This window comes from Miniopterus natalensis, chromosome 15 (assembly GCF_054644295.1).
Source record: "Miniopterus natalensis isolate mMinNat1 chromosome 15, mMinNat1.hap1, whole genome shotgun sequence".
Taxonomy (NCBI): Eukaryota; Metazoa; Chordata; class Mammalia; order Chiroptera; family Miniopteridae; genus Miniopterus; species Miniopterus natalensis.
The window spans coordinates 28,080,696-28,098,000 of NC_142095.1; the positions used below are offsets into that span (position 1 = coordinate 28,080,696).

The 17,305-nt window shown below is 47.2% G+C and overlaps 1 protein-coding gene across 1 annotated transcript in view; it reads left to right on the forward strand.

Moving 5' to 3' along the window:
* The window catches only part of CLSTN2 (calsyntenin 2), a 492,496-nt gene that overhangs the window by 393,504 nt on the left and 81,687 nt on the right, over nt 1-17,305 (forward strand). Inside the window, exon 5 of the mRNA XM_087824962.1 lies at nt 3,604-3,753. Within this exon, the coding sequence (XP_087681088.1) occupies nt 3,604-3,753 (150 nt within the window). The remainder of the gene's footprint in view (nt 1-3,603; nt 3,754-17,305) is intronic.

Sequence of the window (17,305 nt, forward strand, 5' to 3'; positions counted from 1 at the left end):
AGCAAGTAACTCTGAGCTGGTGACATCACTCTTCCTTGGGAAGTTCTATATCAATTTCAGATGACAGCCAGGTCCCCAACTTCTGGCACTTGGCCAGTCTTTCAGAGATCGGTGGAGCCTAGATGCTCATTTCCATTGAACAGATGGAAAAACTGAGTCCTAAAGCATAAAGAGCTTGTCTAATAGCACCTGTCACGTGGGTGGCAGAGTTGGGACTGGAGCCCAGGTCCCCTGAGTGTTGGCCCCAAGGCCTTCCCACCAGTGATATTATCTCTCCTTAATGATATTTGACAGGAATGCACGACAATGTTCAAAAGCTCAAAGTTGTGTCTTAATCCTACATTCATCAGTGTGTGTGTGTGTGTATGTGAGAGAGAGAGAGAGAGAAAGAGAGAGAGAGAGAGAGAGTTACTTAAACCTAGCCCCAGATCCTCATCCGTAAAATGGGAATTAAATATCTTGCCTGTGTAAGGGGTGGGTAAACTACAATCAAGGCACTCACCAGAGCCTTGACGCAAGCCAAACGCTCAGCCAGATTTGAGAATGACCACAGAGGGAGCAGCGGGGGTCTTGATGACACCCACTCACCACTGGGCTGCTTTTCCCACTTCTCAGGCTTGTTTGGTTTCAGCCGAGCTTGCTCTGTCAGCCAGCTGCCCTGCTGAGTAACAAACAAGACTGAAGCCTTTGAGTGAAGTGCATCCTAGGCTCTGTTTATTCTTAAAGTGAATGAAAATGCTTCTCTTCCACCTGAACAGAAGAGTGACAAGTGCCCTTTGTGGGAAATTTGGAAAGCATAGTAAAGTATAAAGAAAATAAGGCACTTGTAATCCCACCAAAGATAACCACTATTAAAATATTTTTCTTAAAGTAACCACTATGGACATTTACCAGTATTGGTGTTTTTTTTTAATGGCTTTTTTAAACAAAAGTATGGCCACATGTTTCTTGCTTTTCTTTATCTTCCCATTTTTACTTAACATTCAATTATGTGGATTTTTGCACCTTAGAAATGCTTCATAATTACCACTTTCAGTGCTGACAACTCTCCATCTCATGCACAGACTCTTACACGTAGCTCCTCCCTTCCTATCAGACATGCAGTCTCTTTATTATTTTGTCAATGTAATAAATAATGCTGAGATGGACATAGTTTCACCTGTATTTGCAATTTTTCACAATAAATATCTGAAATTTTTGTCATTTTTCTGAAATCAATTTTTAGGTGTGGAATTGCATGCCCAAAAGCTGTGAATAATTGCACAGTGACTGGCCCGTTCTTTCCTAAAGGCTTGTTCCAATCTAAACTCCATCGGAAGGAGTGTGCAGGTCACTGTGCTTGCCTCATTGCACCCCGCTCCCCACCTGAGTTTTAAAAAATTACCTTCATCCACATGCAAGGTAGGTACTGATTGTTCTTCGAGTTAGGTCCGCAGGTTCATTTGGACAGGGGAATAGGCCCAGGGGCAGCTATCCTTCACCAGGGTTAACTGTGGACTCGGGTCTCCCTGAGTAGGCACCACTAGGAGAAATTACCCAATTGCAAGGGGGGGAAATAGAATTGTAACAGGCAAAATGGGTGGCTTCTTCTGAGCTACCAAAATTTTAAATGGGCGTCTCATCCAGATATTACCCTCCCTCACACAACGGTGGTTCCCAATACTGCTCTCTGATTTTGACCTGATGCTGCACATCCTGTGCTCAGAATCTTATCCTCACATGCATGAAAGGTGGCAGAGAAAGGAAATTAGTTTCTCAGACAGTTTCATTAAGACAGGTACCGGAGAGGAGCTGCAACAAATTGAGGCAAGGATTGCCGGCGTGTGTTTATTTTTCTAGCACAATCAATAGTGTTTGGTCTGCTTAATGTCACACGGATTGTAAACCCTAAGCCTTCCTCCTCTAAGAGGCATATCTTTTGAGAGCCATTTAACTTTAAAGAAAGAGAAAGTACAAACTTTTTGTTGAAAATTCAGTTTGATGTTGCTGAAACCTGCTTCTCGTGGGTATAGTACGGGGCCTCCACCTGACAGAATTCCTCCCCTGTGATAACAGTAGCCACAAACGAGTTAGTTAACAGAGCCCGCAGGGAGCGCTGCCAGCCTGAAGCTGAGCCGTCCAGGCCTGTGCGAGCCCCAAGCTGAGGCTGAAACAAACATTTGGGGGGAAAGAAGCGGATTCTGAACATCAGCCACAAGGCCAAAAATACCTCTAACCCATTTTTATTCAAAGATTTTTGACTGGCTTTGTTAAAGTAAATTTTACTCCAAATCCATGGTGGCAGTTGCATTTTTAGAAACAGTCCAGAGCAGATAGCAGAACAAATTATCCTAATCCTTGGTCCAATGTCCTGGGCAACTTCAGCCCTCGTCGCCCACCGCTCGCCCACCCTCCCTCCTCCTGCTCACACACACTCACATGTGTGGCACCTGCTCGCGGCCCAGTGCTGAGTAATGTTTAATTTCGGGCGATTGGTGGATGGACTTTCCCGTCTTTAAAACGTTCTGTGACTTGCCTCGTTTCCCAGGCTTTCTTGGCTTAGTGCCTGTTGTCTCCGTGCACGTGAGAAATATCCATCAGTCGGAATGGAAGAAAGCTCGTTAGGGAGTTTCCCTTAGCTTGGGTGAAATCTAAAAATATGCCGAGTCAGCCGTCGCATGTTTGTTTACTTGCTTGTCGCCTTGTTGTTGTTGTGCCTTTCATTTCAATTGCCTTCATTTCGCTTCTGGTAGAGGATGGTGATGACATTTGGGTTCGAATTTGCTATCAGCGCCACCATCGGAAGAAAATGCAAGAATGAAATCACTCTCAACGAGGGAGGACTACAATCTCTGGGAATCAAAAACTAAAAATTATTCAGTGCACATCTGGCCTATATTAGTTTCTTGGAACCAAAACCGTATTTTAGCAAAAATTGTCAATTAAAGTTTTACTCATTAATTATCAAATATTCATTTCTGAATCATAATATCAAACCCACAGGGATAAAAACACGCAAATGGCTCATAAAAATGGTTTGGTCTGTCTTGGGGAAGAAAAATGCCTTTGCCACCAGGGCAAGGAATCTTTATTCTGTGTAGCTTTGGAAGAGAGGTCACACGTCTTCTTATTGATTTTACTTCCTATTTGGTAGCAAAATAATGTGAGAAGAGGCAGGGAACATTCCTGGCAATGAACCCAGATGTTAAAAAATATGTGTCAGGACATTTCTGAATTCCATCTTTTTCCCAGAGGTTTCATGGCAGATGAGCTCTGGGCCTTACATCAGGGACGCAGCCGCATGGGGCACTTTAAGAGAGAGTTTTCCAGCAACCCATTACTTACAAACACAAACCAGTTGGATTTCAAGTGCGTGCTTGGAATTTCGAAGCAACACCGTCTCATAGCTGGGGTGGCTCCAGCCAAGGATCCTGGAATCTGCCACATAGGTACAAGCAGGACACCTGTGGAAGCCATGGCTCCGTGCGCCCTTGTTTTTACAAAGGGATAGGAAAGGGGGTCATTTCATTCTGGTGAAGGTTGGAGGACTGAGGAAGGGATTTTGGAGAACTGCAGTATGCTTAACTTGATCTGAAACAATTTTGAATATTTCTGTGTCCTCAGGCAACATCAGGAACACTGAGAAGCTGAGCTATGACAAGCAACACCAGTATGAGATCCTGGTGACCGCCTATGACTGTGGGCAGAAGCCTGCTGCTCAGGACACCCTGGTGCAGGTGGACGTGAAGCCAGTTTGCAAGCCTGGCTGGCAAGGTGGGTCTGCTTTGGTCAGTCTTGTGGAGTAAAGGCAGCTTGACCTGGTGCATGGAAGCTGCTAGACCTATTCTCAAATCGTCATAACACATAACTAGAGGGAATTTTAAAGTGCACTCCCTCTGCTACAAGAAATAGAGTAGCTTGTTTACTCTCACAACCCCTATGGGGTATATTATCTCCATTTTACAGGTGAGAATGTCTGAGGTAACTTGTCAAACGTCATGTGCCCAGTTTGTGCAGTGTGCTCTTTCTCAAATCTCATGACATCTTGAATCAATAGCAATTACCCACGGTGCTCAGAATGGCAAGCAAGCCTGTTCACTTTATCTCGGAGTGCTGAGTCAAGCCGGTGCATTTCAAATGTTGCATCACTCACCACCCGGGGAAGGGTGGGCTTGCACAGAAGGCATCCAGGTCGAGGCTGGAGATCCAGAATCCAGCCTCTGGGTTAGGGGGTCTCTAAAGCATTGGCTCTGGGAATGACGAAACAATGGCCTTAGATGGAGGTGGATTTTTGTGCTCATTTAAATATTTTAGGATGCAGGGCCAGAACAGAAGTTCAGGTTACTCTCATGAGCTCAGTAAGACATATGAGACATAAAGAACAAAATAGAGACACTTCTGTGCCCGTCTATTTAAGATGAAGCAAGAAGCAGAGAAAGAGGGACCAGCCAGAGAAGGAAACCATGTTCCCAGCCTTCAGGAACCCAAGGTCTGGTTGGGGATAATTCACTAGACCCTAAGGAGCCTGAAGGCAGGATTCTGTCTCTCTGTCCACTGAATTCCTCGGGCTTAGCACATGTCTGGCTCCAATGGTGGGTGCTCAAGGAATAGTCGTGAATGAATGAATGAATGAATGAATGAATGAATGAATGAGTTAGTGGAGTAAAAAAGAACCACCTTGTTATATTTTAACTTGTAAGGACTGGCCCCAGTGAAGGTCTGGCTTTTGAAGAGAAAGCCTGGAAAGAATGTAAAATCTTTCTGAGCATGAAATAAGCTCACAATGGGATTTTAAGCAGGAAAAGTAAAACAAAACCTTATCTGGAGAATGGTCCCAATGGTTTTTGTCTTTGATAAATGAGACACCTGTGATTTGGGATTACTATATTTAAATGTAATTTTCTAACAGAGTTGGTGCTTGTTTCAGTGTTAAATGTATGCAAAGAAAAACATTTTCATAATGTTCAGTTCCGTGTGTGAAGGCTGTGGGGCGCCTGCCCTCCGGGGCATGATGCTCTTTCCAGCTCTAGACGGTGATCTCCTGAAGGCAAGATTGTGCCCATTCGTTGTTGCATCTCCAGTGCCCAGCACAGGGCCAGGCGCAGCACAGGTGACTGGCAAGTGAATGGATGAATGAATGGTGAGTGAGGCCTTGGTAAAAAAATATAACTTTCTGTGGAACAGAGAAAAGAAGGAAGCAGCAGCTCCGTGTGTCAGTTCACCGTGTCCGGCAAAGTGATTGAAGCACGTGTAACGTCAGGATCTGCCTGTTCCGTAGGCTTCCCTGCCTACGTTAGCCAGCCTTTGGTGGCATTGGATTCTGCATCATGCCCCTCCTCGCCCCAGCTTTCCCCCTGTAGACAGCCACTTAGACCCTCTCCCGGCCATTGTCCCAGCAGGCTTCCAGATCACAAGCCCTCCAGGTTCTCAGACGTGGGCAGCCATGGTCAAAGCGCCTTCCTGCCATTCCTCTTCCAGCCTCCAGGTCTGCAGAGGCATGTTCTGTCCTTCCAGGATGCGGGTCCACTTTATTCCTCCACTTGGGCAACCCTCATCTCTGACTAATGCATCTTGGGTCCTGTTCTCTCTTCTACCCTTGGCCAGGGCTGCAGCCTTGTAGCTGAGAGTACACCTTTCTCCAGGGGTGAGCAAACCACCACTGGTCCCAGATACGTGTTTCTTGTCCAGCCCCCTCTCCCAGCTTTGTAGGGCAAATGAGTGAGCCATGTTTTACTAGTGTTCTTTGCTAACTGCAGATGAGGTAGGCTGCCCCTCGCTGTGAGAGACTGTCTGATCCTGAGGGAAAGGATTGGCTCTCCCTAAAGCAGGTGTGGGGTGAAGCCTGCACAGTGCAGAATTGGAGAGGAGCACAGAGAGGGGAGGCCATTCGGGGCACCAGTGAACAATATAAGGAAGCCAGTCCGGCCTGGGTTGGTACTGGAGAGAAGTGGGGAGCAAGATTGGGGAGGTCAGGGGCAAGGTAGGGTCAGTAGTCAAGATTTTGAATGCCAGGGTGAGGAGCTGCAATAGTCCCCAAACTCCTCAGCCCCAGCTGTGAGTGACAGGTCTGCGGGCATGTGCCAGGCATAATTGTCTGGAACAGAGGTTCCTCCCTGAGCTGACTTCTCACAAGCAACCAGAGTCACCAAGCAAATACAGTTTGGCAGTTCAAATTCTTGTTCCTGTTCCAAGTCATTTCCCTGCAGGCAGGAGGGGATTGCAGCCTAGTGAAAGCAGTCCATCATGTTCAGGAGCCTCCTGTCTCCCCTGAGCACTCCCGGTCAGCACCCTTACCAGCCCTGCTGCAGTCAGCCTCTCCCAGCCAGCTGCCTCGGAGGAGCAAGGGATCCTGCCCACAGCGAGAGCCCTCCAGGACTGGATAAGGGACTGCTCTCAGAGTCCAGTAATGCCCAGGGCAATGGCCCCATTTTCCAGCCCAGCCTTTCCCAGCATGCTGCTGGCCTTCCCTGCACTGTTCACAGATGGGCATCCCAGACCCTGGCTCTGCTGCCACCTGCCTTTTAGACCTTGGCCAAATCATCCCTGCTCAGGCTGTGGCTTTCCATTCTCTGTCTCCTTTTGTGGATTGGTCTTGTCTTCCCAGAAACAATGTGGGTTTCCTAAGGGCAGAACTATACTTCTCATAGCCTCTGGCACTTGCCGAACTTTCCACCCATCACAGAGTCTTAAACTAAAAGCTTACTTACCAGCATCACTCACCAGTGACTGAGTGGGGCTTACTGGGAGAAAGGAAAGCTTTGTACCCAGAAAATGACCCCAGGGTGCCACACATGTGCTGTCTTGCTCTTCTGTGAGTTTTGTCTTCTCTATATTCTGCGATTGTAATTCTGAGTAGGTGGTAAGGTCAGCTCACTCTGCAGGGCCGGGTAGAGTTTTGCTAAGGGGACGTCACTCCCCTTCTCAGTTGCCCAGAGTCCTCAAAGTATCAATTAGACCTGTGTGAGTGGGAGGGAAACTGAATCTTTGTTCTGTCCTGAGCTTTGAGAATTCATGGTATCCCTGTGGGCACCTCGCATTCGCAGAGATGAAAGATTTTAGTAGGAGCCAGGAAAGAGGTGCACCTGGAGCAGGCCACACCCTAAACACAAGCTTGTGCCCTGCCTCTGGCCAGGCGCCTGGAGTTGCAGTCTTCTTGGTGCCTGTTTTCCTTTTGCCGAGCCGTAATAAATACGCAAGCCTGGGCCTGTGTATCCTCTGAGGACCATCCTTCAGGAAGCTCCAGGACGCAGTGCCCTCGGAGTCTACCCAGGTGATTGTGGCAATAACAGCAGCGGAACCAGGTGGAGACGCCTGCTGACCCCTCCTTCTGGGGCCACACACTGTGTCCCTGAGGATCGTTTGTAATTCAGTTGCTAGTTTGGGTTGCTTATTTATGTGGTTGTGTTGTGTTGTGTTATGGGGCACACATCCCTCCTTTAGGCCTTCTTTATTGTTCCTTACTGTCCCTTAGCCCATCTCTTTTTATGTCTTAAACTGAAAACACTGTCTTCACAAATTTACTAAGTATATTTCATCTTTTATTGTTGCAAGTCAGATTTTGTATTTATTACCTGTCCCTGACCCAAAATTCACTATTTCACTGTCCCTTTATGCAAAAATGATTCCCCTGTAAAGAGAGTCACTGCATCCCAACCAGGCGTGGCTCAGTGGTTGAGCATTGACCTATTTATGACCCAGGAGATCTCTGTTCGATTCCCGGTCAGGGCACATGCCGGGGTTGCAGACTTGATCTCCAGTCAGGGGCGTGCAGGAGGCAGCCGATCAATGACTCTCTCGTCACTGATGTTTCTATCTCTCTCTCCCCCTCTCTGAAATCAACAGAGATATATTTTTAAAAAAACAAAAAAGAGAGTCACTGCAGGCTTTCCTGGTTGCCCTTCACCATTTCTTCCCCAGACACATTGCTGACTGACATCCAGTCATACTGGACTCAAGGTTCCCATGTCAAAAATCCACTCCCAGACTCGAACCCCTGCAGAACCCCATTTCTGCTCGCCCACCTCATCTCTGGGCACGACCCCGTGGCAATAATTATACCTGGCCCATGGAAGTCACCCCACAACACCATCTCCCAGAGACCCTCCCACAGGCCCAAGTCCTGTTCTCTTTACCTTCATGGTCAGGTGTCTCATTTCAAAGAGAAAGAAAAGGAGATGCAGTCCCACGGCTGAACCATTTCCTCTCCGTTCCTTGGGTCTGAGCAATTCTCCAGGCGCATCAGACGGTCTCAGCCCTAAGTGTGCTCATAAGCACCCTGAGGCTGTGGTGCCCCAAGGACAGTGGGACGCCCTGGGGCTGCTCTTGAGGAAAAGCGCTCCCCGGCCAACCACGCGATGGCCGCGGGGGTGCAGGCAGGGGCACTGGGAGGCCAGCTAAAAGGGTGATTGCCCTGAGGGCACTCTTAAGGAGAGCACTTTTGGAGACGTATCTAAAATGATGTGTTTATTCCAAATCCAACTCAAAGTGCTGGTCAGTGAAGGAGATTAGAGTTTCAGGCTAATTTCCTGAGACTCCATAGACAAGGGGGCAGGTCAGCAGTCAGTCGTGCCTCGAGTAGAAAGACCCCTGCTAAGCCTTGTCAAGTGCATTTCCCAGTCTCCTCTACAGCTGTCCACCTGTCCACCTCCCTGCCAGGGAGAAAAAGCCCAGGCCCTCAGGGTCAGCCAGTTGCACCCTGCCCTTTCCAAAAGTCAGATCAATTATTGATCGAGTGCACTGAAGAGCTGGCTTAGATTTTACTACAGGAGAGGCATTGATTTTGAATCATAGGGTGATAAGCCCCAGAAAGTGCCCAGATTTGCCTAGAGTAACAACTGAGCAGGGCTCAAAGGCGGAGCTGTGTCCATCGGGTTTCATGACGACGTTATCCTTACCTTAAGCTGATGCACAGGACTTGGACAGAAAGACTGAGGAAAGGACGGCTTCTTGCCCTCAGTTCTCTCCTTCACTGCCTTGCCAGGGTGGCCAAGATTCCACCATTGGGGTACTGACTTTTTGTTCTATAGAATGATCCCCACCTAAAATGCAAAAGCCTCCTGTAGGAGCCACTATTAAGCCAAGGGTGAGCAAAGGATAGCCACAAGTCAAATCTAGTTGACCACTTGTTTTTATACAACTGTGAGCTAAAAAGCAAAACAAAAGGTTTTTACAGTTTAAGTGCTTTCTAAAAATCAAAAGGAGAATACATATTTTGTGGCACATGAAAAGTATATGAAATTCAAATTTTAGTGGTCACAAATAAAGTTTTATTGGTACACAACCACACTCATTCATTTACATATTAGCTCATGACTGCTAATGCACTACAGCAGTAGAGCTGAATAGTTTTGACAGAGACCAGATGGGTCTCAAAGGGCTAGATATTTAGCCCTTTATTTCTATAAAGGGCTAGATATTTACTATTTAGCCCTTTATTTCTATAAAGGGCTAGATATTTACTATTTAGCCCTTAACAGAAAATGTTTGCTGACAACTGCACGAAGCTATTGTTGTCCATTGATGCTAGTGAGTAGTTTATTGGAGTACCTTGCTCAGCCTAGAAAGAATGGGACAGCAGGTGGATATCTGTAGACAGAGGCAAGGGAATATAGAGTCCAGAGCAATTCTAGCCCATTTTACAGATTACTAAAACCGAGGCTTAGAGTGATTGAGTGACTTGCCCCAAATCTCATAGCTGCTAAATGGCAGAGATGGAATTCAAATTCATGCCAGTCTATCCCAGAGGGCACCAAGGTGTCAGGAGAGAGAAGGAAGATTGAACGACGAGGTTGGGAACCCCCCAAAAAGCTTGTAACCTGTTTCAACAGGGCATCTCAGAAAACTACTCAGAAGAGACACAGCCTGTGTGCCCTTGGGCAACATATTTAACCTTTCAGACACCTTATCTATAAAATGGTGATGAAACTTACCTTGAAAGGGTAGCAAGAGTTAAATGAAATAAGTAGCACCTAAGAGGTGCCCTAACTTTCATTCCCGTTCCCCTCCCTGCCCACCCAACTCACATTTCCTTGATTGAGCTTGGTCTAGTGCACTATTCCCTTGAAATTTCAACTCATTCAAAACTAAGCTCACTCTTACAGACTGTCTGTCGCTCAGATACTAATTGCTTGAATCTAGAGTTGCCTCTGGTGATCTCCTGGGCCAGAGAAACAAAGCATGAGCCTGAGACTTGGGTGTTAAGCTTCAAACCCAAAGATGCTGGACCCAAGTGCAGCTGCTCACGCCAGAGCAGGAAGATTTGTCCTGTAGGAGAATTGGGAATGAGAAGTATCCACCATCCACCCTGTTCAACAGGACCTGGCTTTATTTGGGGTTCATCCCAGGGGGGGTTAGCTCCTTCACCCCCTGGGGGCCCACCTTCAGGCTCCTCTCTTCTTGACTCTCCTTTTCACCCATGTTCTCTCCTGTCCCTGTGTCCCCATTTCCTACCTTTCCTTTCCCTCCCCTTTCTTTCCCTCCCCATTCTTGCTCTGCTTTCCCCCCCTCCCTTACCCCAACCATAGCCTTGAACCCAACACTGGAGAAGGCAATGGGGTGTGGGGGTGTGGGAGTCGATGCAAAGCAGTGAAAATGGAGCTGGGTGGGAGTAAGGGCTCGAGTCAGCCCTTAGCTCCATCATGATCCTCCGCAGGCTTTGCTGAAGCCACTTCCCTGGCTGAGCCTAGGTTACCTCAACTGTAAGGGAAGAATCATAATCTTTGGCCATGTCATTGTGTAGGATTGTTAAGAAGGCCACGTGATGTTCTAGGTACAGAAGTGCTTTGCAAAATTTAAATCACTGTATACACACACACACACGCACACACACACACACTGAAATCATAGGCTTGGGTAAGGCGGTGTGGCTTCACCATCATGTCATTGGTTTTGGAGCTTAAGACTGAGACTAAAAGGAGACAGTGGGGTGGATGGGAGGAACGCAGTCCAGGGCTGGAAACCCAGGCCCCAGGCCCCAGGCCCCAGGCCCCAGGCCCCAGGCCCCAGGCCCCAGGCCCCAGGCCCCAGGCCCAGCTCAGCTCTGGCCCAGCCGCCAGCCTTGGGAAAGTCCCCCCTGACTGGCTGGGTGTCCCCAACTGTAAACAGGACAACGGGGCTTCTTGTGAGGACAAGATGAAAGGCTGCCAGTGGAGCACCATGCACAGAGCTGCCCAGGGATTCAGGGAACGGCAGCCCTTTTTATTCCCTTGATTTCAATGTTTAAAATCACAATGGAGCACTTTTCCTGCAAATAATTGGAAAAGCCATCTCGGAGTCCTGAACTCCACTGACTCGGGCAATGTGAACCCGGCAGGTGCTCCTGGGTTTGCTCAGACCTGCCAGGCGAGCATATGCTCCTGGCAGAGGCCTCGTGGGGCATCCCCCGTGAAGAACGACCTGTTTCACATCACTAACATCACCGATCATTAAGGTGCAACAAATAGCTCTGTACACGGCGCTGATTTACCCACTCAGTGGCGTCTTAATGTGCTTAAAGACTTGTTGGATGCAAGCTCCCAGGCTCAAGCCTGCTTCCTCCTGCCCCTCTGTGGCTCCGGTGTGAGCTCTGGAAAATGGGCCTCAGAGTTTCTGGATCCAATCCTCAGCCCTGAGGGGGAGGGGGCGTAGGTGGACCACTCATCCCAAACAGTGCTCTATCATTATGGTAGTCACCACTGACAGCATTTACTCTCTGCCAAGTCCTGTGTATGGGTGCTCTATGCGCACTCTCACACACCCTTCGCCAAACCTGGAAGCTGTTATTTTCCCATTTTGCAGATGAGAGCAATAAGGTCAAGACTCTTGCCCCACAGCTAGTAATATGCAGGACCAGCGCCAACCCCAGTCTTGTCTGTCTGCAGACACGGAGCTCCTGCCCTTTCACTGCAGTGCGTCTCACAGCGAAGGAGATCGCACTGGCCACCTTTTGAGACCATTGAAGGAAAGCGATTTTGAGGAAAATTCTGCAGTTATAATCCTTCCCTCTTGTTTTAAAGAAAATGTGTCATTGCGCGATAAGACAGCCCCAAGACAACGACGGGGCTGGGGGTGTCACCCCTGCCACACAAGCCCACCACTAAGATCTGCTTTCATTCAGGATAGAAGAGCCTTCCCTTGAGAGGGCTTGTTTCTGATAACCTGGTTGGTGCAGGTCTGCATTTAGAGTAAATGTGACCTCATTTTCAGCCACAGTTTAAAATGAGTGGGGTGTTTGGTTTCAGTAATGAGGCATTATCACCTAGAGTCACGGTCCTTCTATTAAAAAAAAAAAAGGTGAATTTTGCAATCATGTACAACTGATCTATAGATTAAAGAGATTTACATTATTGGAGTCTGAAAAGCACCCTTAGCCATTTTTAAGAAAAGACTGAAAACATGTGCATGAAAAACTATACTCTTGCATTGTAAATGCTTTTCAAAGCCATAAAAGTAAAGATTCTTCAAGAATAGCTATTTTATCTTTCGCTAATCACACATTTGTCCCAAGATAAGAAAATTGCCTGGAAAATGCTGGTGTTTATTGGACATAGGAGAGAAAAGTTTCTATAAATCCAAGAGAAAGTACCCTGGCTGGTTGAGTTGATGATTTCCCCTTTGGGACAATTATCTTTCAGAAGGGCTGCTCTTAGATTACCTGGTTTCTGTACCTCCCTGCACAATTCTGCCAGATATGCTCCTGTCTGGGAACTGAATAGCACGTGAGCTGAGAGGTGAAAGGAGGAAAGGGGTGGGGAGAGCAGCAGCCAAGCTTTGGGCAGGGGCCCTGGCTCCTGAGCACCATGGGGTTCACCTCAAGGCAGCGTTGGCTGCTGCCCAACTGCCGGTGCGAGAGCTTAAAGCTAGAGAGAAAAGGGAGGTGACAGGTTTAAAGAAATGGTACCAACACTAGAGGTTTTTAGGGGAGCTAAGGCACTCATACGGGTGCCAAGGCACCCTGAAGAAGAGGAATGATCCCTCACGTGGGCGGCCAGGATTAGGTGCAGTGCCCAGGCATGTGGGCAGGGCAGACCTTGGATCTCTGGTCCCCAGATCCAAGGGCCCCAGAGAAGCAGTGTGCAGTGAACCTCAAACCCAGCCCAGCATAATGGCAGCGATGCCTTCAAGTCACAGGGGCTGGACTGAGCTGGAGAAGTCACGAGAAATGCAACAAGAAGCAAGTCCAACCAGAGCCAGGGTGCCAGGGGACTTCCCTGAGCCCCAGAACCTGCACACAGGCACCTTTCATAAAGCACCCTTGTCACTCATTCTCCAGACACTGAGTGAGAACCCACTATGTTCCAGGACTTGTACCAGGCACTGGAAATTTAAAACCAAATAAAACAGACACAGCCCCTGTTCTTGCGGAACTTCTGATGGGGCCAGGAAGCGGGGTTGGTTGAGAGTTGTAGACAAACAAACAAGCACAGAAATAAACGAATCGTTAGAATCCAGCATGGTTCCAGGAATGACATCAGATGATGCTAAGAGAAGGTGGGAGGCGGTAAGTGACCTAGACTGACTCGAAGTCTGCATCAATTTTATTTATATGATGAACCGAGAATCATCAATGTGTGGGAGGCACAGAGCACAGCCGGGGAGGAAGGAATAAAGCTCAGGAGAAGGTCCTGAGGGGGCTCCCCACCTCTCTCACTACTTGGAGCCCCAGGACTCTACGGTGGTCAGGTCGGGAGATGTGGCCCCACAAGCTGAGCACTGTCCTCCCCTCCGTGACCCCTGAAGGGAACGTTTCCTCCGGTTCAAGGAAGAACAGCCACAGGAGGAGCGAGGGGTGACTAAGCCCACCTCAGGGCACCACACAGAGACACAGTTTACTATATACTAGGTAAGCACAGACACTTTCTATGGTCATCTTAAGTGCTACTCCTATAAACTTCCCAAAGTGCCTCTTTAAGGAAAGGGTGAGAATTTGGGGCCACCTTGATTCAGACCCAGCCTCTGTTAGGATCCTGACCTCCCAGCCCAGGGAGGGCAGGGACCGAGCACCCAGGGGAGGGACTGCCTTGAGGCTTAACGCCTGGGCATGTTTGCCCCTCCCGCCTTCTCTTTTGCAGTTAATAAAGACAGCTCTTTTCAGTAGGAATTAAAAGGTAGTAAAATGCTCTTGTGAAAATAAAATACAGTAAATGGAAAGGGGTCAGTAATAAAGGAAGAGAAAATTCCTTACGTTTGTAAATTGAGTTCAGAGAGTTTGTGTTTTGTTTCTTTTTAAATTGTGCCCTTGCGTAATTGTTTTTAATTGGAGAAGAGAAAACCACATAATTTATTCCTCAAAAATATATGTGCCCATTATGTGTTGGGCACAGGGTTAAGTGGTTTACATTTTTTATCTGACATAAACCCTACCCACAACTCTGAAATAGGTGACAATATCACCAGCATCCGCCTGAGTAAACTCAGATGGGGAAGGAAATGACTTGCTCACAGTCCATGGTAACAAGTGGCAGAGCTGGATTCACAGCTGGGCCTGGCCCCAAAGCCTGAGTTCCTCCCTTTGGGGTAGCTAATTAATAGCCCCATTCTACAGATGAAGAAACCAAAGCTCAGAAAGGTTATGGAACATGCCCAAGGGTACTCAGCTGGGAAGGCAGGACAAGCTATTTGTGAGTCCCAGTGGAAAACGAAGAGGGAAAGCTCCTTGTTTTAAAGTTATTAAGAATTTTAAGGCAGTGACAGCAGAGCATTAGACCAACCATGGGGCACTTCTGAGCATGAAGCTAGTCTTGGAGCCAGGATTGGATGCCCAGCCTCTCTGAATCTTCACCTCCTCCTACCTCCTTCCAGTTGAAAGCCCCACCTAGGTTGCAGACTCAAGACAGCAGTTTTGGAAATGTGAAAAGAAAACCTGGAATAATGATAAGAATGATACTAAAATAATCATAGCAGTAGTTACAGCAGGTCCCTGTTCCTGGTGCTTTGCATACTTTTCCTCCAATTCTCAAAGCAACTCTGCAAGGTAGATTTGTATTATGTTCATTCCACAGATGAGAAAATGAGACTGGAGAGGCTTAGTGATTTACTCAAGGCCACACAGCCAAGGAAAAGCAGAGCCAGGGTTCAAACCTGAGTCTGTCCAGCTGCAGAGTTAACACTCTTCAGTGTAATTAAATTGAAAGTAATTTCCCATCGTGAGACTCTATCAGAGGTGACCCTCTGGATGGATTTATCATGAGGTGGCTATCAGGAGTGTTCTGATGTTCTGAAAATGAATATCAGGCCTAACCCAGCTGCCAAGTGACCTTCCCAAAGCACAGTCTGGATATTCCATGCTCTCACTGAAAACCCATTTAGGCTCTTTACAGGCCCTAAGATGAAATCCAAACCTCTCAGCCAGCATTCATCATCTGACCTCCGCTTACCCTTCCAGCCCATCTCTACTTTCTCACCCACCTCCAGTGCAGATGCACTGGGTGGCCAGTGGAGATAAAAGTGCTTACTGCTGAGCAAACGTAGCTTCCTTGCCTCTCCTGGTAGGAAAGGAAGTCTCTTGATACCCAAGTCAAAGCCACAAATCTCTTGAAGAAAGTCTTGAAGGATGCCAGATGGTTGATTCCTGCAGAGATTAGTTAGAATGTCAGCTGCCAGAACAATCTGTATTCAGGGAGGCACCCTTTCCATCCCTCCTACTCCCCAGCACCCCACATTCAGCCACTCACCTTTTAGGAATCCAACAATTTCCTCAAAACCTGATATTTCTTCAGCTGCTGAAGGCTGAGATCAGGAAGAGCTGGAGGCCCTTGGACATGCACAGTTAAAGAGAGAATATTCTGACACACCCGTGTCCTTTCAAGCAGAATTGGAACAATGTACCTGAATGTCTTGGATTACAAGAGCCCCCGAAACCTGTGCTTTCCAGAAGTCTCAGATTAGCTTTTTTCCACCTCCAGGCATATAATAGGAGAATTCCAAGTGGTTAATAGTCTTCTGATAAGAAAACATATGCTCGCCAAATTTAATGGTAGTTATAATAAAATCATCATGACTCTTAGTCCTTAATCCACAGAGAAGGATTTTGATTCCTGGAGGCATTCCAATGTGAGCCTTCTCAGGGACACTTGCAGTGCGATTGAGCCTGATTATTAAAACAATAGGCGGTCTGCTTCCTTTTTCCTCACTGCAGAAAAAAATTGAGCCACAATTTATAAACTATTCTCTAGGTCCTTTATAGATGGAAAAGATTTTGTTTCCAATCAGGACAGCTTGGAGAAGTTTGGGGAGCTTGTGAACCAAGGAATGGAGTGTTCCCATCATGAGGCTTCAAGAGGAAGATCTCTGTGCTGGGCCCCTAGCCTTAAATGCTCACAAGCCCATAAAGAGGTGTAATTATCTCATATCTACAGATGAGGCAACAGAGGCCTAGAGATGACACCTGCTTTGCAAAGGTCACGTGGTCTGCATTTGGGGGAGTCGAGGTTCAAGGCCAGATCTCTCCAGTCTTCATGTCAAAGCAGCCTCTGGCCCCCACCAACTGCCCTGAGGGTCAAGCAGTGATGAAACAGGCAATATTTCCTGATCCTTTGCCAACACCGGAGAGTATCACCATTTCCTTTTTTATATCAGTATAAACTGAATGTTCAAAAATGGATGTGTAAAAATTGCCATTGTTCTCAGTTCTGGCAAATCCTCAGAATTACGGTGGAGTTATTTTGAAAGAGCTGTGTGGCCTTGGGCAAAGTCATGCCAACTCTCAGCCATGGTTTGTCATCTGTGCAATTAAGATAATAACACCCATCCACTGGTTGCCGGGAGAATTAAGTGAAGGAAAAAAAAAGATGTAAAAGAGCTTAGCACCTTGTCAGTGCTTAATAATTGGAGGTCCTCTAATTTTCTGCAATAAATAGCATTGAATAAATGGTATTTTAACAATAATGTATCTGTTGAATATGCCCCTTGTGTTTGGTGCTGAAATAACTCTGCATTTAATCTCCCCACACCCTGGGTGGTAGGTATTACTTTTATAGAAGAGGAAACTAAGGCTCCAGGAAGGTGAATGATTTGCCCAAAGTTACACAAGAAGTGGGAGGATTGGGATTTGAATCCACACATGCTGAATTTAGAGGGCATACTTTTAACTAGCACACTATCCTACCCTCCAGGAAATAAGAATGAATAGACATTTCATGTGGCAAAGGCTGAACTTGATGACTTGCTTTTGCTCTCTTAATCCTCACCCCAAGTCCTTCTTGGAAAATGAACGATGTCTGTATGAGTTTCCCACTCTCTTAAGGACACTACACTCAGAAAGCTTCATCGATTTCTTTTACAGTATGTTTGCAATTTTGCCTGCTCCTCATAAACCCTCAAAAGCAAACCTCATGAGGTCACCAAAGCA